Source organism: Aplidium turbinatum, chromosome 12 (genome assembly GCF_918807975.1).
Source record: "Aplidium turbinatum chromosome 12, kaAplTurb1.1, whole genome shotgun sequence".
Lineage (NCBI taxonomy): Eukaryota > Metazoa > Chordata > Ascidiacea > Aplousobranchia > Polyclinidae > Aplidium > Aplidium turbinatum.
Genome location: NC_137483.1, coordinates 16,541,785 through 16,567,160, shown reverse-complemented (window position 1 = coordinate 16,567,160; position 25,376 = coordinate 16,541,785). Strand labels below are relative to the sequence as shown.

At 35.4% G+C, this 25,376-nt stretch overlaps 1 protein-coding gene across 1 annotated transcript; it reads left to right on the top strand.

Annotated features, from left to right (window-relative positions):
- The first annotated feature begins 1,065 nt into the window (after positions 1-1,065).
- Positions 1,066-6,624, top strand: LOC145781208 (uncharacterized). The gene is made up of 5 exons (XM_082592988.1): positions 1,066-1,320; positions 2,017-2,125; positions 3,783-4,039; positions 4,901-5,030; positions 6,102-6,624. The coding sequence occupies exons 1-5, from the start codon at positions 1,122-1,124 to the stop codon at positions 6,304-6,306; spliced, it is 900 nt and encodes a 299-aa protein (XP_082449114.1). The 5' UTR covers positions 1,066-1,121; the 3' UTR covers positions 6,307-6,624.
- Positions 6,625-25,376: the final 18,752 nt, after the last annotated feature.

The window sequence follows — 25,376 nt, the reverse complement described above, 5'->3', positions numbered from 1 at the left end:
TCACTTTATTTCACCATGAAGCTTGTAAAGTCCAAATACCGATCAGCCTAATTTCAAACATCTTGCAGCCCAGGTGGAAATTCACGATATCACCACTCAGCACTTATTATTATTATTCGCTAGCCTACACTTCACAGTATGTAAATAACTTCGTATTTTTGTTGTGTTGAGACCTTTTTAAAACTAGATTTTGTGATGTACAACTCCAACATGATGCAGGTCTGGCCCCCCTGGGTTATAGACTCTTTATGTGAGCTTATGCGTTTGTTTACAAGTGTCATTGTTCGCAAGTTTAGCAGCCGAGACGCTTCAAGTTTATCAAAAGTGTAAAACATGGACAATTAAAAGTAGGCTTCATCACCAACCCCTTCACTGTTTGAGTTAAGAGTTTTCGGTTTTTGTTTTTTGCAAATCTCTTTTTTCAATAATTTTAATTTTTAATTTGCATCAAAAGCTGAAGTTTTTGTAATCGGTCTTGAAAGTTTGTAAAAATAATAAACTGAAGTATTGATTAACTCAAGAACGTTATCGTTGCTATTTAAATGCTTAATGACATGACCAGTTTTAAAATCTAGTTAGACTGTTGGAATCTACTAAAACCGAAAACGAATATTGAACTTCCAAAAAAACGAGCAACAGAACTTATAGAAAAGAATTAACTTAAGTTGAATGTCAGGCAATAACAACAAAAATATTAACAGAATACTGTGCATGGGCTGCAAGAACTTATTTTTATGGATAAATCTAAAGGTTGAGTTGTTTTCTGTATTTGAGTCAAAATCCATCAAGTGCGCTTTAAAGCAAAAAGGTTTCATGATTAATTTTATAACATTTAAAAAAGAAGTTAAGTAATTGTTACTCTAGTGCTTTATTAGGCTACATATCGCCGGTTTCCATTCCATACTTCTCGTTTCCAAACAACTTTTTTCACCACTTGTGGAGATGAAAATACAATCATACTTGCAGCTGAAGCGGTAAACCAGGACAAGACTACTTTTATGTTGATGGAAATATAAATTGAAATGTAGCCTACGTCTTTTGACTAAATCTTTTTTTGTCAGAGTTGTAGGCCACTGCCAAATACAATTCTTTAAATCTTTTCAAAAACTGAATTGAATAAAATGTTATGCTCAGTAGTTTTTCTTGTGTTTGCACTTGCGCAAACAGAAGGTCTGCGATGCAAAAGTGGCGTCCAGTTTTCCATAAGCGCTGAAGGTGTAGGTCCAATTACCAGCGAGCTGTCCACGGTCACCTGCTCCGGTTTTGGAAGTCAATGTCTTCGCGTCGACTTTACAGCTACCATTCAAGGAAGATTAACAGGTATAGCAAGTGTAACTAGGAACGTAGCCATGGGGATGGCTTCCGGGAGCAATCGCCCCCGAAATTGTAATCTTGCACTTTTCCAAAATGTTTTTAATACTCTTACAACGTTTTAATGACATTGCATTAAGTGTCAAATGACGTTTCATAACTGTTGGCTGTATTCGTCGCGATATTTAAATTTTTTTTTTATTTCAAACACTATTTGCTCCACCAACAGTTGCTTTTACCCCTTAAAATTTTCGTTTTATCTGCGTAACCGACTGCAACTATTCACATACTTTTTAAAAATTATCCAAACTAACTCGGCTGTCCTGCGTACTTAAAAAGCACTATTATTAGCCTTAGCAATAAAGGAAATTGAAATCTCAGTTCTATATTTGCAACAAGCGTGATTTCAAACTTTTTGGCAAGTTCATTCCATTTCATTTCATTATAAAAAAGAGATCTTTATTTTCTGTAGATAGTAATAATGAGCTGTGTTGCGTTATCGGTCGCACATTCTCCTCACAGTATTTAAAGTTAAAATTATGAAAATTACAGCTATCGTGTTTTCAATGGACAATGGGTTTATTCAGTTATAGGCTACTTGCCCCGTGGACAATACATGGAAATACAAATACCCCATTGTCCATAGCCTAAACTACTTAGTTTGAGAATGTATTTTTCTGATAACCACGTTCTACTATGTTTCAGTACCGTATGTTGTTGGTCAGTGCGTTCCCAGTGGTGGATGCTCTTCCGTCACATGCAGTCAAATCACATCAAGAGTTCGACAGCAACTTCAAACTTCTGCAGTGATTCAGTAAGTTAAATGTTGATTTAGCCGAAATTATCCGTTAATCTTAATAAGCCCACTAACAGTAGTGTAAATAAATGAAATAAGGTTCGTTGGTTTTTGAAAACTGCATAATAATTTGGATGGTTTCATAAAAGTAATAACCCATTCAGATTTAAAATAATTAAATAGCTTTAATTTTCCTTGTAGCTTTAATTATATTAAATTGTCATGATTCTGAGTACTTTTTTATGAAATTGTCCAAATCAACATGACACGCAGTTGCAAATAAACAAAATGTATAAGATTTTGCTATTTTTACACAATACAACGCAATTAGTCCTTCAATATAAAATTGCCAAATAAAGAGCCTGCAGCAAATGCACTATTTTGTGCAACTTGCAGTTCTTGCAATTAATGCAATTTTATGGCATTTTATGTAACAGTTAAAATCTGTGTCATCTTCTTTACTATAGCCTAACCAATGAATATAATATTTAGCTGTTTTTGCATTTTGCTGCGCCAAACGAAAGAGAAACCACCTGCTTTACAAATTTGCAAACTTACTGTAGATATCAGGATGACCTGAGTAACATTCTAGCACGAATAAGCATTTAGGCAGTTTGTTTGGGGAAAATATGTTACCAATACGATTATTGCAAGTCATATCCTGATAAATGTATTTACATATAATCTTAAAAGTCACTGACAGGTTATATTATTTAACGTGGAGATTTGCAAAAGCAGGAAGTGTCCCACTTACTGCAAGCATTAAAACGTTCGCTAAACAAAAAAAATTGTCACATTTCTACAACTTCCTAATACAAATGCAAAGTTGCTTTTTAATAAGGCAATCAAAGCTTTTTTATATTTTTGCAATAGTTGTCTGAAGTTGCTTATGTCAAGCTACTGCAAAATGTGCAAATCCACAAAAATATTTTGAAATGTTTCTTTATTAACTTATCAATGCAATGATGCTTGTGAACTTATCTAAAGAACTGGAAACCAGAAAGGAAACCCATGTGAAGGCTATGCATTAGTTTCGCATAAATGTAACATGCTTTCTAAATTTCCTTTAAACATTTAAAATAAAATGCTTTGTGTCAGTTGCTCAGTGAAAACTTTTTCATGAACAAAACGATTAGTGACGTGGTTGACGAACCAAGCAGTGTAGTTGAGAACGGCAAGCAGAATGGTAAAAACGAATGCAATGGTCGTCGGTTCGACACTGCTCGAGAGCGCGTGTCTGGGTATCGCAAGATAAAATAATGAGACTCGATGACCAGACGTTCTTTCGCTGCTTGGAGATATCTGTTGAGTTGCACTTGTGGTAGCAGTGTAGCTTACTATATGCTGTTGCGTTTGAAGTAAAATAATAGGCTACATGATTATTAATATTATGTTATTATTATTAACAAATCGTTCCAGCATTGCTTCCACGGTAGCTTTCAATGGCCAAGCACTTAGATCACAACAAAATATAATTTGTGTAAAAAATTTAAACAAATTTTATCAAACCTTTGGCAGTAAGCTGGACATCTTGTAGCCTACTTTTTCTAAATCTTTGATGTAACGTAGGCTCTATTGGAGTTTCTATGCTATAGAAAAACATGTACCCTAAGCTGACATAATAATTCCGTTAAGCTATCTGATTAGCTGTTATTTTTATTAAATTCTGTTTCAGTTCTTGCAAGACCTATTGTTGTTCTACAAATAATTGCAATGCCCCTGCCGAAGGCATATTTCCCACCCCTGTCGTCACACCCTCGACAACATTACCAATGGTATCGGGGGCTCGAAGATGTCAAAGTGGTCTTCAGTTTTTTGCTGAAATACCTGGAAGTGGACCTGTTCAAAGTCGCTTCACGACGGTAGATTGTACTGGTGTTGGAAATGAATGCTTAAGGGTGGACTTTCAAGTACGAGTCAGTGGACTATCAGGTAGACTTCTCACAGCTAACAAGCATGAGTAATACACTAGTCTACATACCTTTTCACTTAGTCCAAAACGATTATATGTTTTACTGCTGTGTATTACAATTGATTCTTTGCCCTGCTATAAAACTTTGTTTCTGCTTGTAATGTAATTTACGTTTTTATGTTTGAAGCTGACTTTCCTTTGACTGGTAACTTGAACTTGATGAAGCAAATGTCGGCAGTCAAAACAAAACAAATTTAGTTGATCAAAAATGGTTTGAAATAAAAAGAAATCTTTTACAAAATATTTTTTAACATTTCATTTGAAAAAGTGTTAGTATATTTTAATTTTGAACAATTTCAAACTTAAATAACTGGTAATTCTTTGTTTCGAATGGCACAAGGTTAACCACTCTAAACTTGAGCATGCTTTTGATTGTAAAAGATTTTGTGCGATAATTTTCGTTTCATGTTTATAAAGCAATAAAAAATTAGTTTAAAACAATACCGTATTCTTTTAAATTTCACACAATTTTTGTGTCAAACAATTTTATTCCTAGACAAGCAAACATACCCTACATCAATTGTGACTAAAAATAGTCTAATCGAGCTTAGGATTGAACTTCTCTATGGACCTACGTTGTTCGCTGTTGAATTTTAGCATGTGAAGATATAAAAATCTTACCTTTTGCTACATTTTATTGAAATAAATTTTCAATAGTTTGAAATCAAATATTATGCTATGGATTGATGAATGTCAAATTCAAATCTTGGCTAAAGCGTTCATTATTACAATATTCTCTTAAAATTCGGATTCATGTAAAAAGAACATGTTGAGTACTATCTAAAAGTTTTTATTGCTTATTTTTGACAACTACATTACAGTCCCGTATGTGGTTGGCCAGTGCGTCAGAAACGGTCGATGCTCCGCTGTCACTTGCAGTCAGATCACATCGGCATTTCGAAGCCAAATCCGAAGCCAACAACGGTTCTCGTCCGTTTCTCCAAGAGTCGAGTATGTATTTGAGAAGAGGTTTTTAAATTTTTATTTGAAGCCTTCAAAACAAAATTTGAAAGTCATTTTTCTGTTTTGTTTAAAACCTAAAAGCTGCTAAAATAAATACAATAGTTATGTCTCAAGCAAAACTTTTAATCAAGGTTGTAATGCAAAAACAATCTTTTGAACACATTTTAAACTTGACAGCTGGTGCTGGACAAATAGCTGTAACTGTAGCTACGGTTGAGATAACCAACAGCAGGATATGCTGTTGTTCAGGTGTACACACAGTTATTTGCTGCAAAAAACATTGATGGAGTTGTTCAGACTGAAAAAAGTAGATAGCTTTTTGAACATTCGTATAGAAAAGTTTGGGCCTTGTTGCAAGTTTGGTCAAAACTGATTGAAAAATAGATTTCAAACGCAATTATAGTGCACAAAACGACGCTACAAATGGCAATGCAACATGTTTGCAAACGTTAATGATTTTCCTTCAAGGATTACACCCCATTAAGTCTACACGATTTTAGTTGTAATAACTGAAGCTGCTTTGAAACACTAAGATTTTGATAGCCTTGCACAAAATAATTTAAACGTGGCATTCACCATTGCAGTAGGCTACTGCACATTCTTAGTTTGTAATGTAAAAAAAGAGTTTGTGGTCATACAATGGCTTATACTAATTAATCAATATAAAAATTTTCCACCTCTATCCTACACATTGTACGGAGTGGTTAGACTAAATCGCGTATTGTAGCTGGAGAACAATATTTCTTATTAGGCCTACTTGATACGATTTCCAAAAACGTAAAAAAATAAAGTGGATTCCAAAACATTTGACAGTAAGATTGCCAGTTGACCACCAGACCCCACGTGGCAAAATTAAGAAACCACTTGGCTACTTGGTTGTAACATTGAGAGACCGTTTATTGTAAACGGAACATTTTAGACGGAAACATTGGGGATCACACCAAAACAGTCATATAAAGAGAAAATTCGCGTCAGTGATTATGATAATCGGAAGTTATTAGAATAGATAACACTGTGTAAGTTATGTCACTTTTCAATTGAAATTTTGTTACTTCATAGGTCATGTGCGACTCATTGCTGCTCAACAGACAATTGCAATGCTAAAAAGAGAAGTGGAAATGTCAAGCCAGAAAATGGAAATTCTGAACTAGGAAGAAGAACATACAATGCCAAGCCAGGAAGTGGAAATATAGTTGTTTCCAGTTTTTGGGTGTTGTTCTTCCACACCCTTGTTTCAATCTCACTCCTCGCAATGGTCAAATAAGGACAATAAAGTCTGGTTTTTGTCGATAATGAAATAATAATATTCAAAAAACCTGTACAGAAATGACTTTTTAAAGCAACGGGCTAACTTGCCCAGAACTTGTCAATACAAGAAACCTACCACGACAATTTGTTAATTTTTACACTAGAACTACCAAACTTTTTCACAACCTAAAACAGTCAAGTGGTCATTTATGACCGCTGTTATAAAATATCGATTTTATTTTATGTGTACAGCAGCATGTTATAGTGTTTCGCATGCTTAATCTTATCAACATAAACTTGAATAACTTTATAATAAAACAGGTAAATTCTTCTGTATGAAAGTGAATATTGATACATGAATTGCAAGATTAGATCAGCAAGGCTTCGCGAATTTCGTGTCAAAAATCAAAATCTGAAAAGCATTTGCGAATAATTTCGATAAACAGACAAAAAAAGGTAACTTTAACTGGTTTACATATTGTACAATTTAGTAGAGAGGTGACTTCTTTTAACCATAGACAAATAAAACCTAACAACCAGACGGAATTTAACATAATAACATGAAAAAAAGTAAACATTACAAACGTTTTTGGCCATACTCATGTTAGCACTTTTCAAGTAACCAACTGACTGGTGTTCTTCATAAATTGAAATAACAGATCTGATCTACATACACAAAAATCGAAAAAATAAACGCATAAGAGTGAAACGGCAAGGCAAAGGAAAGACAAAATCACATGACGCCTAATTGCCTAAGAAAAAACACAACTTAATCACTCAAAATGACGTGAAAACATTTAGCAGATAGGAGGCACCTGCGGCAAACAGCTGCCTATTGGGGCAAGGATTGAAAGATTTCATGAGCCTCATGGATTTTAGTATTAAATTCAGTGAAGCATTTACGTACAGGTCCATGATACTATATTAAAAAGCACATCGCTTCTTGTGTAACATGCACTGACAATGTATCGATCGACCAATTCAAAATTATCTCTCGAGGCAGATCTGAATGCCAAACCAAGATCATTGAAGTCCTAAGAATCAAGCGTAATCACCCGTCTCTCAACAGGCAATTATTTGCCTGTGGTTCGTCTTTCCTTCTGTGTATGTTTTAATTGTTGTCACATGCAAAACTGTCAGGCATGTGCAAGCATGAGAAACTGTCAAGATAGATCTCTCAAAGGAACGTTCTCAGTCCGTAGATAAACATCAAAACAATAATACAAATAATTTAAAACTCTTTGTCAAACAACACCCGACACCCTTACTGTTTGAACACCAAGATAATACAGCCCTGGAGATATATAAAGCAATGACACATACAGTAATATGGGGCGTGGGTTACACATTATATCAAAAGATACTTTCAAGTTGAGAGTTAGAAAAGAATAAAGTTTGCATGACAAAGATGAACGCTTCAGTCACAATTCGTATCCAGCTTACGCCGGTGTTTTGAAGGTTTAGATTAAGTTGACGAGAAGGCGAGGAAGCCACAGTGGCGCCGCCAGACCTTCAACAATGGGGGGGAAAAATTTTGACAGTGCAAGACAGTAGCGTAGTCAGGAATTTTGAAAAGGGGGTGTTGACGGCCGGCGGGCGAAGCCCGATGGCGTGTTCGCCGAAGGCGACACTTAGCGACGGGGGGTCTGGGGGGCCTCCCCCAGAAAATTTTGAAAAATTACTTTCAGTTTGGTGCATTCTGAGAGCATTTTCAACAAAATTGTGGGTATGAATATTCCTGTAAAATGGTGCTGTCTGGTGGCATAGCAAAAGGATAAGATCATGTTTTCTTCGGCATTTTTCGAAAATAAAGCTAAGTCTCTATGTTTTGTTGTTGCTAATTCCAGGCTGAGATATTTGAATGTTTAGTATTAGCAAAACTCGCTCTTTTAATGCAGTTTTGTTTAAAATTAGGCAAACTTTGTTTTAGAGACATAGGTTGATTTGCTTTTTTTATGCGAGATTATTACAGTTTTATTATTTATCAATTTTCTCCTTAGTTGATCCAAAAAACGATCTTATTCCGGTAAGTCACTAACTTTTATGCTTTAAAGTCAACCCAAAGTTTAGAAAATGTAACGTCATAGACGTCATACATCTTGATGAGTGTCAAACAAAAAGCTTTGAGCGAATGAAGTTACTTTATTTCTGATATATTCAAGTTTTGTATAACGAATAGCTTTTTAGACGTTAATCTATATCGAACAAGCGATCTCAACAGTTACAGATGGCTTGCATCCTTGTACAGTTTGACGTGAAATTACATCATAGGCTAAAGCTTTTCTTGCAAACAATATATTAAACTACGCAATATAAAGCAAAGCAAACAATATAAAGCAAACTCTCTACCAAAGCTTTACAATTATTAACATCCGTAAATTCAATTTGAAAGGTTGAAACCCCCAACCCCCCTCCCTTGGCTACGCCACTGGTGCAAGACATGCAAGACAGTGATATATTATTTAATTTCTCTTGTTTTCTACTGCTATAGTCTACTGTAATATAGACTACCAAAAGTCCTACATTTTTGACATGTCTGATCTGTTGAAAAAAATAAATCACGGTTTGATTCCGTATGGGACTTGCAACTGCCATTGCTAGCGAAATTCTGCGTAGCTGCACTTTCTGATTATCCAACAGTCTGTTAGTTAAATATGCCTCATGATTTGGACTAGTCTGTCAGTTGATAGAAAAATTATCAAATACTGCACTGAAACGCTGTGAAAACGTTTTTCCATGCTTACAAAATACAGATGTCAAGATAGGACACAGAGGCGGCCACAATATGCGTATTGCGTAGCCGTAGCCTTATGACATTGCGAGCATTAAAGTGCCCCTGACAGGTTGGATCCAAGTATAGTAACTTTTTAAAGCATTTCCTTGCGCAGAATCATACTTAGCAAACTTTTTAACGTTAACCTCGTAGCTCGACTGGTTAGGGCGTAATTTACATCAAACGACGGCTCCGCAGCGCCACCACAGGCGAAACTCCATATTTCACTGCTCTGGGACGACTTTGGTGGTATTACGTCATTGTAAGTCGGCGTTCTTAGCGACGGATGAAACATACGTTTCCTAGATGTTATTGCTGGATCACAGTTTAGTCGGAGTTGGTACAAGCGGTTGCTTTTTTCAAAGATCTGTTGTTTTTTACAGTTTAATAAAACTGTACTGGATACGTTCCTACAAAACCTAAAATATACTTGAAGTGAAAAATGAAGAAATTGTACGAATCATCATTCATATTTAATTCATCATCACTATTCATAATAAATAAAAGTTCTCTCTCTCTCATAATGTGCCCTCAGTACGTACATAGGCTAGCAGAGTCTATACATGTAAAAGCCTAGTTTACCTGTACAAGGGTACGTTTTTGTAAACGTTGTTGTTTAGAAGTGCTGAAATCATCATCAGCAACTGGTTGCATCTTTGCTGTTATAGATGGTAGCCTATGGCAAATTCCTTCAAAATGTAAAGTTTGCTCAAGCCCATTTTTACTTGAGTGGTATTAACAAAATCATCTTCAGCGAAGTGAAGAGAACATATATGACTAGTTTTGTATGGCCCATCCTACTTTCGAACACTTGAAGAAAACTTCTACCATTTTCTTCTCAGCACCTTGTTTTGTGGGAAAGCGTAAAAAGAAACCACACGGTCTTTGTCACTGACACTGTCACATATTTATTTATTATTTATTTGCGTCAGACAAAGCTGTCCACATCGAAAACAAAACAACGAAATACTGTAATACACAAACTGAAAATGCACAAAGATCACAGCGAGCCACCTTGGATGCCGTCGGTTTAAAAGCTCACTAAATAGGCTATCTACTGTCACAAATTTACATATAATGAGCGTTGGAAGAATTGAAAGCATTCAGAACGATAAAAACAATCAGATGACATCATGTCTGATATAAAGCGATTTGAGGAGTGTATGCAATCGGTTAATAAACGAAAACATGTTTTTTCCTCAATAAAGCATCAAACGTAGTTACATTATTCATTACTTGATATTCACGGGCACTGACCTAACGAGGCAAATTGTGCAATATTCTGAAAGAGTCATTGTAAGCAACACGTAATCGTTTTATACTAGAAGATCTAAACTTGTTCCACAACTGGGATAAGTAAAACGACATACAATAAGAACGAAATAAACTGTTTTTTACAGCGGGTGAGCATTTAGAAAAATTGAGATTTTGCATTATTTGCAGCACAGTACTGAGAGCGTACTTGCCTTGAAATATAATTTTCATCTGAGAACTATCAATAAATACACCCAGATATTTTACAGAGTCTGTAAACACAATTTCAGAATTACCTAGATGTAGCAGAGGAGCACGTAAAAGATAAAAGTTTTTTGGGGAGAATAACATACCAAATGACTTTTTAAAATTGAAAGTAATTTCATGTTCAACAGCATACATGTGGCAAACATCTAACAAATTTTGTAAGCCACACAAACTAGGCGAGATGCAGCAAATGTCATCAGGAAACATAATATGATTTAGACAAGAGTTGCCAACATAGCAACCAACTTTTGTTTTATTGAGATAAGAAAGCTGATCAATATATATATACGGCAAAAAGATAGGGGCTTAACACCCCACCTTGTCAGACTCCGCTGGACACAGTAAATGGTTGGCACAGGTGACCTTCCCACCTCACTTGCATGGTTTTTTTACTATAAAGGCACAAAGGTCACCAGTATTCCAATAAGCGAACAAAATAGATAGGCAGTAGGCACGTTACGTGTGATAAGCGTTTTAAACAATAAATGATGATTGACTTTGTCGAAGGCTTTTGAAGCATCCAAAAAGACAGAATATACAGGAGTGTCATGACTGATATAAGAGGACACTGGTTGTTTTATTAAAAAACACTCATTTCAGTACTATGACCAGACTTAAACCCAAATTGATTGTCACTGGTATTCCAGAAAGGCAATAGATGATTCACATAAAACGTTCAAACAGTTTTGAGATTACTGTGGCTAGAGCAGTAAGTCTATAGTTACCTGAATCTTGAATGTCGCCATTCAAATTCTTTACAATCGGGACTAAGACAGTGTTCAAGCAAGAATTTGGTACAGTGCCATGACTAAGACACATATATATTAAAAAGTACACTAATATAAAAACAAATAATCAGCATAAACAATATGTTCAGCTGAAATTTTGTCAGCACCAGCAGCGCGGTTTATGGCAGTTTGACAAGCAAGGAACCAATTGTGTCCATGTTGCAACAAAAGTTGTAATATTTATCCCTAGAAGAAATACATGAGTTAACAAATTCTTTTTCAGTGTTGGTTTTGCTAGAATTTAGCAAGGAGCTGTAATGATGTTTTCACATCTCAGCAATTGCTTCAGGACCTTGTGCTCCACCAACATGTACAGGAAGAGAACTCTTTTTGCAAGTAGACTTTTTTACTTTCTGCCAAAATGACTTGTGAGCTGTCCAAGTTGAGTGCTGAGGCAAGCACATTTGCTCTATGTTGTTCAGAGGCATGATTACAACGGCGAAAGGCTTTTTTAAACTCCTTTCGTTTGCTCTGCATCAACTCATATAGTTAACCATTTCACTGTTTCCCATTTTTCACCTACATGATGTAACTTTCTCTGGCAGTAGCATGAGCTTGCTTAACATGATTATTCCAACCAGGAACAGAAAATATGTTACATTTCTTCTTTACTCCAACAAAGATTTTATCAGAAGCTGCTTTGAGAGCATCAGTTATAATATTATAGAAAGAGTCTATTGAGGCAACATGAGAAGCCTCTGAACAATGAGAATTATTGCATTTAATACTTTCAGTTGGCAAGGAAATTTGGGATAGATATTTTTAAATACAACAATACACATGAACAGCAATTTTTAAGCATTGCCTCAACCATAAATTAAAGGTAGCCTACTGTTTGTGAGATACTGTTGTTACACTGCAAATGGCTATAGCCAGATTAGGACAAATAAAAAAGTATCAAAATTGTAGCCCTATGAAACTGCAATTTCAATTGAATTGAGATGCTGTTTGATAAAAATAAACTCAACCTATTTGATCAAAACCTGGTAGTAATAGTAAGTTCACTTTTCTATTTCGGTAATTCTTAATTTGCACATGCTTTAGACCAACAAAGCCCCACACATTCACGTTTTGCAGTGGCCGTACTATACCTAACCAAGTCACCAGTCACCACAGATTGTATCCTTCCAGCTTACGGTGACGTCACAGCGTAGTTGCCGTTTTTATTTTCGCAATAGAATGAGTGTCAGATTCGCCGATGTCAACGAAAGTTTGCAAGCGTGTAACTTAGTAGCCTGTTGATATTTTTTACAATTTTCTGGTCAGAAAAGTTTGTTAGCGTCACCTTTTTGATATCTTAGGTAAATTTCGCAAATTTATTTTTCTGTCAGAGGCACTTTAAGGCCAATAAAAGTTAATAGAACAAATTTACTGTGACGGCCACCAGGCATAGTTTAATTGCAATAAATGCTCTGCAAATTATTTTTTATTCTTAATATTTCTTTTTCCTTTCCACGAAGATTTCATCAGGAGAATGCACAATATCAAATGATAAATTTAAAACACAAAGTTAGCGAACAATTCTTATATTTCTTATTAAGATGCCAAAAATGCAGTATGACGGAACAATAGGCTACAGTTAAAGTCAACATGTTTCTTCGTTTATTAGACGTGAAAACAAGCTTCACTTATAGTAAAAATAATCAATTAAAACACAAACCCCAGCCAGCTAATTCTGCTGCTTTTTACATCGATTCAACGTTGTAGGGCGTTGAATCGATGTAAAAAATGTACAATCTTCCTCACGGGGACGCAGGTCTTACAATTTATACAATTGTGCATGAAATCCTCGTGGATAGGAAGAAAAAATATTAAGAACAAATAATCATTTAACACCGGTGGAGCATAATTGCAGTTTAATAAACTTTAAATAATATTAACACTTAATAGGACATACCAAGCTGTTGAACACTCGACAAGGAAAGCAAAATGCGGCATCCTTAGTTTCTGAACACTCCAGCCAGAGATAGTCATCAAACCATTGTGAGCGAAATTTTCTACCTTTAACTTTCGGATAGTTGGCCTTGACAGTTTTAATTCGTCCTCTACTAATAACATAATTACATGCTTCACGGCATTTTGGCAAAGGGAAGGTAGGATCAAATTTATAATCTTTTAAGTCCATTGTAGAATTTTAGTTGGTAAATAGTAAGATTTACTGAATCACTGCTCTAAATAAAGAACACTGATTGTACGATTTAACAAAATCCTCATTTGTTGACATTTGACAAACCTTTTTCCAGAATTCATTTACAAGGTGATACGCCTAAGCATTATATCACGACTTATTCAAATAGAATCATAATTAACAAATACTCCAGAAAATCTAACATGACCTTTCTTAAATTACGATCAAGAGTTCATTTCAATAGCTCAGTTAACAAATTCAGTAATCTATTTCTAAACTGCTAAACAATTCTATCCATTACTACGTGACCCAAAGGAATGTTCGCTTAGCTGAGCTATTATTGGTGAATTTGAGAAATAATGCGAAGTTCTTCTATTTGAAGCGATGGATTAGGAAAAAGGTTATTCCTGATGCTGAATGTAAAAACGTTACAGTTGCATAAAAAGGCGTTCGTTAACGTTTATGCTGAATATTTCACAATACAACAAATTTTCGAGAAATTGACACAAAGAAATACGTTTACAAACAAGTGAACCCATTTAGCATAGAAATTAGAATCAACGTCAAACTGTGCTATGCCAATGTATACACAAATGTAATCTCGCAATAATTAATCAACTGGAAAGAATCCGACAACACAGGCTATTTTCGATGCGTTAAAAGTTAAATATAACACAATTTCAGAAATATGGGCTCCACTGTATGACAAAAAGTGGCATAGACTCCTTTTGAGTCTGAAAACTGTCAGAATCTAAGATAGTTAATAGACTTGTTTTTTCCGGACGCTGCAGACAAAGGGAGAATGTAAATGTTTTTCTGTAACCCAACAGACAACCTAATTTCCAGATACGAAAGTTTTGATTTCGCTCACACAACTTTTATTTTCACAAAAGTGATGTTACACTGTGGAAGCAAATGACCCTTATGCTTATGCAGCAAACAAATTAAACTGAGCTAAAGAATTACAACCGCATGAGGTAAAAGATGATGTATTATACACAACTAAAAGTGAAATAGCCAACCTAAGCAAGAACCAATCTGCTGGGCTGCGACTAGAATCACAAAATCATAATAATAACTGCAGCACAAAGAAAAAGTTAAAATAGAAGAGAGAGCTTTCTAGCCCTAACCCCCCCCCCCCCCCCCCCCTTGCAAACTTGACTTGACTTCAGGTTGGGATCCAAATATTAAAAAAATATATATTAATATGTAATAATAAAAAAAAAATTAAAAAGGTGATGCCCAAAACATTGGGGGGGCAGCTGCCCCGCCTGCCCCCCCCTGCCGGCGCCACTGGGAAGCCAACCTTCGTTTCTACGTTTCAGTTAAGCCTTTAAATATGATTCTAAAGACACATCCGCATGCTTATGGCTACACAGCCGACGTGATTAGCACTGACTAATTATTAGAATGATTATTATTAACCTACTAGTGGTTATTAATCTTTGTAGGTCTACAGTTATTTTTTTCAACTTTCTTTGTTTTAAAAGTTGATTGTGTCTGGGGTACGCTCGTTCAATTCAATCGGTTTATTTTGTTCTGACGGCAAATAAACAATAATATACAGCAGGGGTGTGCAACGTGCGGCCCGCGAAGAAAAACTGTGCCCTCTTGTAATAAAGGTTGCACACCCCTGATATACAGTACAAAAACACAATAAACACAAATAATTTGCGCAACAAGGTTGGCAGCAAAAAAATAAAACGTCACCAAAGTCAGCTGGTACCTAAATATCTAAACAAAACATGCAAAAAATTAAGAACATTAGTAAGCTAAATAAGTTTGAGAACCACCGCTCTCTCTGATATAATAATCATAATGCTTGTTTTTATATAGCGCTGTATCCATCGCAGAATGCGTTGCTCCTTAGCGCTTAACAAAGCAGACAGTGTCAATGCAGCCGTATAGAGGCGCAATTGAGTACATAATTTGGGGTAAATACATTCGGGTTAGGCTACCCGAATCCGTTCCATTGCCATTGCTCAGTGCCAAGCAGGAATTGAATTCAGTATCATTTTTAAAAAGTCTTTGGTATGACCCGACAAGGTATCGAACCCATGCCTACCGATTCAGAGTCGGGCGCACTAACCACCAAGCCACTGAGCCGGTACATGCAGGGTAGGCTGTGCCAAAAAATGGCGGGGCAGACCTGCTTCATGTTGGAGCAGCATATCAGAAAATCTAGTTTTAAAAAAGCAGCTACACAGCAAAAAATCAAAAATACGAATTTATTCGCTCACTGTAAAATGTAGGCTAGCGAATAATAATGTTGTGCTGAGTGGTGATACTGTGAGTTTCCACATGGGCTGCAAGATGTTTGAAATCAGGCTGATATGACGTTGAAAATGATTGGAGCAGTTCCTTCAAGAGTTGGTTTGTCAAAACTAAATGATGTTCGAAGTTTACAAACTTCATCGTGAAATAAAATGATGCACAACACAACAGTATGTTTTGCAGAAATAGATTGCAAGATTGAATAAATGCATGTGTAATTCATTAATGCTAACTTATTAGAGGGCCGCAATTTAGCCACCCCCTGCTATAGCCTATGCCTAATCGTCAGTTGAATGCTTTCAAACTTTAGCTATGAGTTTTCAAACTACCTTTATTGCCTTTTTTATGGCTTTTCCACCAATAGTTCGCTACTGAATAGCTTTAGAATAAGTCTGGCACAGCAGTAAAAGACAAGATATTAGTGTGTAGAAAAACTGTTTACTTAACAAATCCAGTTTGCTTAATGCGGAACAACAAACCAGTAGCTACATCATTACCTTCGTTTGACATTTGTTAGAACATTGACAGCAGTGCTGGATATACATTAATAATAACATCTAGATTATCTGAACGTGCAGACCATCTAGTATCAGATACCGAGTGCAATGCATTTTTTCCAGACGTAATTCCCTCCTTTTTCAAATGTTTTTTATACAAAGAATTTCTCTTGGGAGAACAGTTCATAAAGCGGTAGGCTAAATGTCACCAATTGTTTCAAAAGTTATTTTGACTGTCTCCACAGTTGCAATAGTGTGCTCAAGCACAAGATTTAATCGGTGTGCAAAACAATAAAAATACGGTATATCGACAGTTTGGCACCCGCTGCAACTAGGTATCAGTTCAGTTCAGTTGTTTTTATTTCTGACCATCATATCAAAACAATACACGTCAACATAGCAAAGGTTGAGAAAAGGGTAGAAGCGACAAAACGCGAACTATACACCTTTATCCTTGCCTGACATGTTGGCGGCCCCATCAAAACTGTTGTCCATTAGGTCTTTCAAAGGAAGTTTAACATCTCCTAAAACTTTTACAATGACATCCGCTAAAGATTTTCCAGTCAAACTGAATATCTGTTCTTCAAACTTCGTTCTTGTATTTGAAAATCTGCCACATAACGTGTTATGATAGACATGTAGGCATTTTTATTTGATTTTACCTCATCGCATTCAATTGAGAAGTAGCCTACTTAGCAGCACGCACCTGATTGCAGATAGCATCAGTTACAATACTGCTATAAATACTGAACAACTCATTTTGGCTGACATGAGAAAAGTATGACACATTTTGAGGGTGCTTTTCTATAAGAGGTTTGTGGTATTTTGACAGACACTGAAGTTCTTCAAGAAAGTTTCCCTTGTTTTTACATAAGCTTGATTCGTCATGTTTACGAAACGCGACATTCTGCTTCGCTAAATGGCGTATAACGTCGAATATTACCTTCACAAGATGTTCGTGGCTTTCTCGTTCTTGTCTCCTCTCAATTCGAGAACTGCTTCATTTAGCTGGATATCAACTGATATCACTGACTTAAAGTTTTGCATTCGTTCCAAAGATAGCAAATGCATTCGTGATTTTGCATGCTTTGCAAATTTTCCAGTTCCACTGGAGGCATTTTTCCTATTTTTGAAACCTTCTTTGCTTTTTTAACTTCTTGATTTTTTACTTGGAAATTCGCATTTACTACTACTTTATAGGCATAGCCGTAGGAGATGGAGGGACGGGGGGGACGTTGCTCTCCCGCTGAAGAAAAAAAATTGCGAATTTGAGCAAAAACTCCATTTATACTGTTATTTGGGCAAATCAATCTTACCATGATGTTTCAACGTCTCACCAGTTGAAAAACTTTACATAACTGTTATAATCTATGAGATGCATTATTATTTTTCAATGAGTGTAAAATGTATTATCGTCGATTTTGAAAAGTATTCCATGTGGTATTGCCATTTGGGCAAAATGATAAGTTTCCATTCCACAATTGCAAAAACAAATGTAAAAGAGCACAATTGGCGAACAGAAGTAAGCTTATTACTGATATTCACAAACATGTTGGCTGCATTTCTTCATGGGTAAGATTTAAAAGCCTGCTGGATATTGGTAACTTTATGAAGTTTTTTTTGTTTTTTCTCAATATCCTACTAATGTAGTTGTTTGTAAAAATCTTTTGTGCAAAAATGTGTAGTTATATGGACAAATCAATTTTTACCATAAGTTTTCAAATATTCTACTACTTTAATAAATTTATAGTGCTGCATTACGTATGAAATACATTAACATTTTTCTTTGAATGTAAAATGTAGCACCGACAATTTTGGAAACTTTTGTACTTGGTATTGAAGTTTGGGCAGAACGTTAAATTTCGATTCAGTATCTGCAGACTGTAAATGTAAAATAATGCATTTGGCAAGCTGAGATAAGCTTATGGCAGATATTTATTAGAATATAGGCCTAAACACTAGCCTACTCTAGCACTAGCCTACACTAGCCTACAAACACTAGCCTACTAGCCTTATCGTAAATTTTGAAACCCTGCTGGGTTCTGGTAAACTTATGAAGTTTTTTGTCCCTTTTTATATCCTATTAATGTAGTTGTTGGTAAAAATATTTGGGCAAAAATATCCAGTTATTAGATGAATCAGTCTCACTATGAGATGCTAGGCTCACAAAACTTAACCTAAATGCTATGAAGATATCTTATCACTTTTAGTTATGGCCAAACAAGTTAAGCGTTTGTCATAAACTTAAAAATCAACAATTGTGAGGTTACATGCACACCTCTTTTGTGAGCAGTTGATTCCAGCAACTAACTATATAGGCCCGTGCAAAGTGAAAAAGTATATTAAATTAAAACAATTTGTGATTTTTCCCGCATTAGATTTCAAGATGAATGAAGAATGCAGAGCATTAGCTTATCTGCGCCTGAAAGTTGATTGTGAATTTCAACATTATACAATTGTCAGAACTTTTCAGAATACAGATTTAGCCTACTTTTCAAACGTGTAGCCTACGTTGCAAGAAATCTTATTTTTACAGTTTCTATAGCAATCGTTAGTATTTTTGGTCAGAAAATTTACCTTCTGCGATGGCTTTCGATTAAAATGGCAAATAGATTCACATTTATTGTACAAAATAAATGTAAGGAAATCATGATATTGTATCATGAAAACTCATGAAAATCATGAAACCTGTAAGGAAATCATGATATTTAAAAAAAATAACAATAATAATGTTTCATCACGAATTCAAGCAAAATTTCAAGATAAATAGTAAAAAATGTAAAAATATCGATACCCAATTTCCGTACGCTGTCCTTTATACTTTTCGACAGGGCCGGATTAAGGTTTTGATGGACCTGGGGCTGTATGGAAATCTGAGGCCTATATTTCATTCCCCTCATTGTAGGCTACGGTACCAATCACAATTAAAATAAAATAACAAAATTTATACCCGAAGTGCAGTAGCCTATTTAGCCTACTTAACACATTCAAATGCATGTTTTTTGGATTTAGACAAAGCTAAGCTGTTAATAACATTATCGGTGTCTATTTGCTTCAAAATTTTGTTTTCAATGCAGAGAAGAGCTAAGGAATGCAACCTTTTCTGGTCCATGAATGAACGTAGTTGATTCTTTTCTCTTTTAAGCACTAAAAATGAGCGCTTGCTCGAACAATGAGAAGTCATCAGACAAAGATACATTCTTGTTACAACAGATACGTTAAGAAATGCATACATAAACTCATTTCCATTGATGAATCTAAACATTTGAGTTTCTTTGCTGCATTCGCTGTTAAAATAGTGTTGTTTTAGCAGTGCAGTAAAATAAATCATGTCTTCAGGCAGTGATTCTTCTAGAATCTAATTCTAGGTCATCTGGATATTAGTGAAGCAATGTTTTAGCACTCTCTTCAATTTTACAGTTTAATTCCGCCCGAAATGAAAATCTTATTTGAAGACGATGGTATGCTGCAATTCGGGATTTCATACACAAAATAATTTGGTGAATGAGTGGCAAATATGAGTCTACTATGAATCTGCTCGATGGATCAAGTGATGTGTCTTCAGATCCGCCTTCGCTATCCAGTATCCAAGCATACTTTTCTTCTCTTCTTTCTTGAAATTTCTTCAATATAATAATGATAGCCACTAATACTCTACCCTTTTCTTCGAATTCTTGAAATTGGGATCTTTATGTTTGAACAAAAGTCATGTAGGCCCTGAAGCAAATTTGTTGCCTTATTCAAAGTAATTTTGCTATCCTGCAGCGCCCGACTAGTTTTATGAAAAACTATGACATCATAAATTCTGCTTATAAGTACATTAATTTGTAAGTGAGATGTTTGCGTGAGTTAAAACCAGAGATAAAGTTGTAGAGCACGCTAGGTCTCGTGCCCCCTTGGAAATTAGCTGACGCCCCCCTGGGGAGGCGTGCCCTCTATTTAAGAACCACTGGTTTACACAGTTAGCATTCGTTCCATGATTTTCGTCCTTTATTCTTTCAATCCTGCTAATAAGTACTATGTCAGTTGCTCTTAGTAAGTTGTTATCGGTAGGCCTATTTTTTTTTTGGTAGGCCTGGGGCTGCAGCCCCATCAGCCCCCGTCTTAATCCGGCCCTGCTTTTCGAAGCTCGTTAAATGTTCAAATGATCACAGTTGCTTGTACGCGTGTCTTCAGCAAATCAAGTGAAATTCTAATGCCATTCTGTAGCACCGAGAAGATATTACTGCGTATAGGCCATTGTAAACAGAAATAGTTTTTCTATCAAAACTTGTTTCTTGTATACAGTAGGCCTATGTACTGTAGATTTAAGGAGTTTACAGAGCAGCTTACCCATAACATAAACAAAGCTTTTAGCAAGCAATATTGCAAATTTTGCCAAATAAGGACAAAATTTTATTTCCGTTTTAAGCGATTCTTAGCAGCGCAACTTTTTTTTAACTTTTTTTAATGATTCTGAGCAGCATCAAAAATATGCAAAACCTATGTTATAAAATGTTTTATGCTGTTTCCAGGAATTTTAAAATGCAACTTTTTACAACTTTTTTCTTTTTAACTGCAAATTTTCTAAGTATTGTATCAAAAGGTCAAAGGGAAAAAAAACAATACGAAATACATCTGCTTTAGTGGTGATAGAGTGTTAGCCTACCTTGAACTGAATAGTGACTAAACCGCAGTTGTAGAAATGCTGTGGAAAAACTTAATCTGGCAGCATAAGCGATGCTTGAACATGTTAAGGAGGCTACATTGCCAGCTAAACATTGTAATTTTTCACGTAGCCTATTTAGCATTGCATGTAAATAAATCAAACAACTGGAATACCGCGGTTTGAAATGCACGTGCATACGAGCAACGTTCATCAAGACGCTTCCTCAATCTTAAACCAATTTGACATAAAAGATTTCAAAGGCAAAAACATATTTCTTTATTTTGTTTCAAAAGAACAATGTTGGTTTCTCTTTGAATTTGTGACGCCATAAGCAGATTGACTTGATTGTGCAAGTTGTAGTCCACCACGCTCAAGATTGCAACTAACAATGGAAGACAGAAAAGGAGTTGGTTCTCTAAACGGATAATGCCGACACTGGGTCCTTTTTTAATACGATTTGCATCATAAAAGTGACATTTAGGCCTACATACATTTACTTAAAGTTTGAATTTTTATAAAACTGTAGCGGAATTCCCAAAATTAGATGAGTTTGTGATTTTCCAGTTTCCAGTTTCAGAAGAAAGATTCTTGTGATATTCCGAAATTTGGCTCTCTCAAAAATATTTAAAAAAAAATTAATATGTCTTGTTTGATTTATAATTTGGGTTGAGAGGCTACATTTTTTTAGTCATATATAGACATAGCTGAGCAACACCATAGCATTTAACACGGTGGTTTTCTCAACCAGGGGTTCGTGAAGCGATTTCAGAGGGTCCGCAAAAGTTTCCGAGTTTTCAGCATGATTGCTAAATTACGAAATTTAAAAATTGTTTGTGCTTTGTTTATGTATTATCCTACAGTGATTCTCAAACTGTAAGTCGCAACGCACATGTCGTTTGAAATTGCAAAAGACATGGCACAAAGGTTTGGTTTTTTAACTAAAAATATCATATAAATGACTTCAACCTTTTAATAAGGCTATGATGGCTATGTTCAACTTAATTCTTTTGAGACAGCAGATCGTTGATCAATGATGAACTTGGAAATGCAAACGTTCGTCAGCAGTCTATTCCCAATCAAAGTTTTGCAATGACTGCGATTATAACAAATTAATATTGAATACAAATAAAAAAAGGGAGAAACTCTTTGTAACGGTCGCAAGTATTCTATTAAATTTTGATAAAATTAATAGAAAAACATCAAATGAGCATAAATTACAGATTTTTGATCCTGTGTGCCTACATAGCTCATAAGTCATAACACAATTTCGTCAATCTCATCAATCGTCAAGTGCGTTGCGATTTGCGAATTCAGCAAATTCTTTTAAGTGTGTTGCTTCGAAACTTATGTACTGTAACATAATGATTCCAAAAGGAGACGCGATATACAAAAATTTCAAATAAGTTAGACATTTTTAGCGGTCCGCGACTGCTTCGAAGGCACCAAAAAGAGTCCACCAAGACAAAAAGGTTGAGAACCACTGATTTAACATTATATCAAGCAAAACTAAAATAAAGCGAACTTAGGCTACACATGCAGCCCTTTATCAAGCCTAAAAGAAATTATTACATTGTACAGTATAAGACCAGACCATGAGAACGATGCAGGTTGGAAAGCTAGATGACAAGCTGAGAGAGACACGCCTTAAATGGTTGGGCCACGTTGTAAGGAGAGACGAAGATTATGTCGGAAGAAGGATAAGACAATTGGAATTTGGTAAAAGAAAGAGGGGATGGCCAAAAAAAAGATGGAGAGATTGTGTGGAAATAGTAGGAGTGAAAGAGGAAGATGCTGCTGACAGAGTGATGTGGAGAACTGCAATCTGCACTAGCAACTTCACTTGAAGCGAGAATAAAGCAAGAAGAAAAATAAAACCAGACCATATTTTTGTTATACTGTATGTCTTTCAAGTAGCCTACTTCTTATACACAGCAATATTTTCATTTAGGCTTGATAAAGGCTATCTGTGTAGCCTAAAACGTTAGCTTGATTTCATTCTTGTGTGTTATAATGTTAAATGTTGTGGTGTTTCTCAGCAATGTCTGTTTATACTTGATTTGAAAAGAAAAAAAATATTGTACGCAAAAAGCTAAAACACTAAGTTAAAACACGTGATGCAGTTATTGTTATTGTAGCCTAAATACACATAGCTTCCTAAATATCTTTTTTAGTCTCGAGAAAACTTTGCTTTTGAAAATCCTGCTCGTACTAGTTTTTTTTATGCGATTACCGTATTAAAACTAATAAAACAACGTTCAAATGCATGTAAGTAATTATTTTGAGTCAAAGAAGTTTAATGTAGGCTAGGCTAGGCTATAAAACATGCCATTTACACCATTGTGTTTGTGTAAGCCTATATAGTATTTCCCCGATTTTCGAAAGGAGTTAAATTTCCTTAGTTTTCAAAATCCAAAAACTGAACACCTCTTGCTGTTGAAGATTTGTACTAAAGTTTTAAAAAATTTGGAAAAGCCACAAGCTGCTGTCACAATCAATATGCGAAGCTTCGCGACAGGCTACATTATGCGTCTTGACTAAGCGTGCTGTTTTAATTGTATAATTCTTACGAAATGTTATTATCGGTTACTGTCCTATAGTGATCTTTGATTGCAAAATTCTTATTATGTAATGTACTATTTCTAGAAGATTCTGCATACGTGCAAGATTAGAAGGTCTCCAACTTGATCGAACAATTTGTCAGGTAGTAGGTTGTTATGACGTCACAAAGATGTTTACGGGTAGTAAAACTTGACCAGGAACGATGAGTTTTTCTGATGCAATATTATGGTACTTTCTAGAAGTTACCGGTCAAAACAATCTTGCTATAAATAGTGGCATAATTTGCGTAATATATATAGAGATGGAGATTATTATTGAGATCATTATTGATTGAGAGTTGAATTGAAGTTGAAGTTATTAAATAGAAGTAGATGAGAGCTGGTGCTATTAAAAGTTGTGATCGAGATTAGAGTTGTATGAGAAGAGAGAAATATTTTATTTCGTCTGTTGCGAGAATAGTACGGTACAATTATGCACAACACGAATAAAATAGCACCATAGCAATCTGGATACCACAACAGACAGAAGCAGCGAAAGACTATATCAGTCATCGAGTCAGCTGTTTCCCTGTTCTTGTGACAAGTGTCAAGCATCGGCAAATTGCGTTGAAACAAGATAGGCTGACGTTCTGATAGTTCAATTATAAACTTTATTTCGGATGTTTAAAAATATTAGAAAAAAAAGAAAACTTTTGATTCAATAAATTCTTGTAGCAAGCGCGTTTAAACTTCAGTGCAACCAATAAGAGTTCAAGCCAATAAATAGTAGCGTACAAGCAAAAACATTTTCAGTACAGTATTACAAAAATGATAGGCTGCACAAAACTAGCTCAATGTGACCGTGTAAATTGAGAAAGAAATTAAATAGATTGTAAATAAGAAATAATTGAGCATAAGCGAATAACACAATAGGTCAATAATGTTTTCTTCAGATGAAATTTAACAAATCAAATCAAAATTTAACAAATTACAATCGACTACGTACTTCACTCACAGTTTGAATTGAAAATAAATTTTGTTGCTTTATGTCAGTGGAAGAGTAACAGGTGCAATGGTGCAATTAAATCGTCATAAATTGTTATTTTGGGCTTAAACTTTGCAATGACACTTTGCCTGGATTTGATTTGTTAAATTTCATCTGAAGAAAACATTATTGACCTATTGTGTTATTGCAAAGTTTAAGCCCAAAATAACAATTTACAACAACTCAGTAGTAATTTCTCCACTGACCGCATGGTCTGTCTCAGCACCACAATTAAAAGTTTTTCAGTTGGCTCTCACCAACTATGCTCGTCACAAAGTGATCGAGCTTATTTTCGCTGATTTTTAACATAGGTAACCAATGAACAATCCCTCCTGGTTTTTAGATCACCTACCCCTTCAAAGTGCATCTGTGACAGACCCAAGAAGAGCCATTGGGGCGATCGTCCCCTTCTAAAATACAAAGAAGTATTTTTATTCACGGTGTATTTGCAAAGTTTTAAGGTAGACTACCTGACTAGACCTGTCCTTGCAGTGCATTGCGTATAGACCAGGCCCAACGTAGTTGCGATGACGTAAGTTATTCAGCCACAGTGAGAGTGAGGCAAAGAAAAAGTTTTGCAGCTTTTGATCTGCCTCTAACCAGGTACAATATATTTATTACTTCACAATTGGAATTCTTCTTGATTTGAAACCATTTGCATTGATAGGGTCATAGATTTTTCTACACACTATTGTATTGTTTTTTTTTAATGCTGTGTCAGACTTATTCTGAAGCGATTCAGCAGCGAACTATTGGTTGAAAAGCCATCAACAAAGGCAGTAAAGGTATTTTGAAAACTAATGCCTAAAGTTTAAAAGCATTCAACTGATGATTAGGCATAGGCTATAGCAGGGGGTGGCCAAATTGCGGCCCTT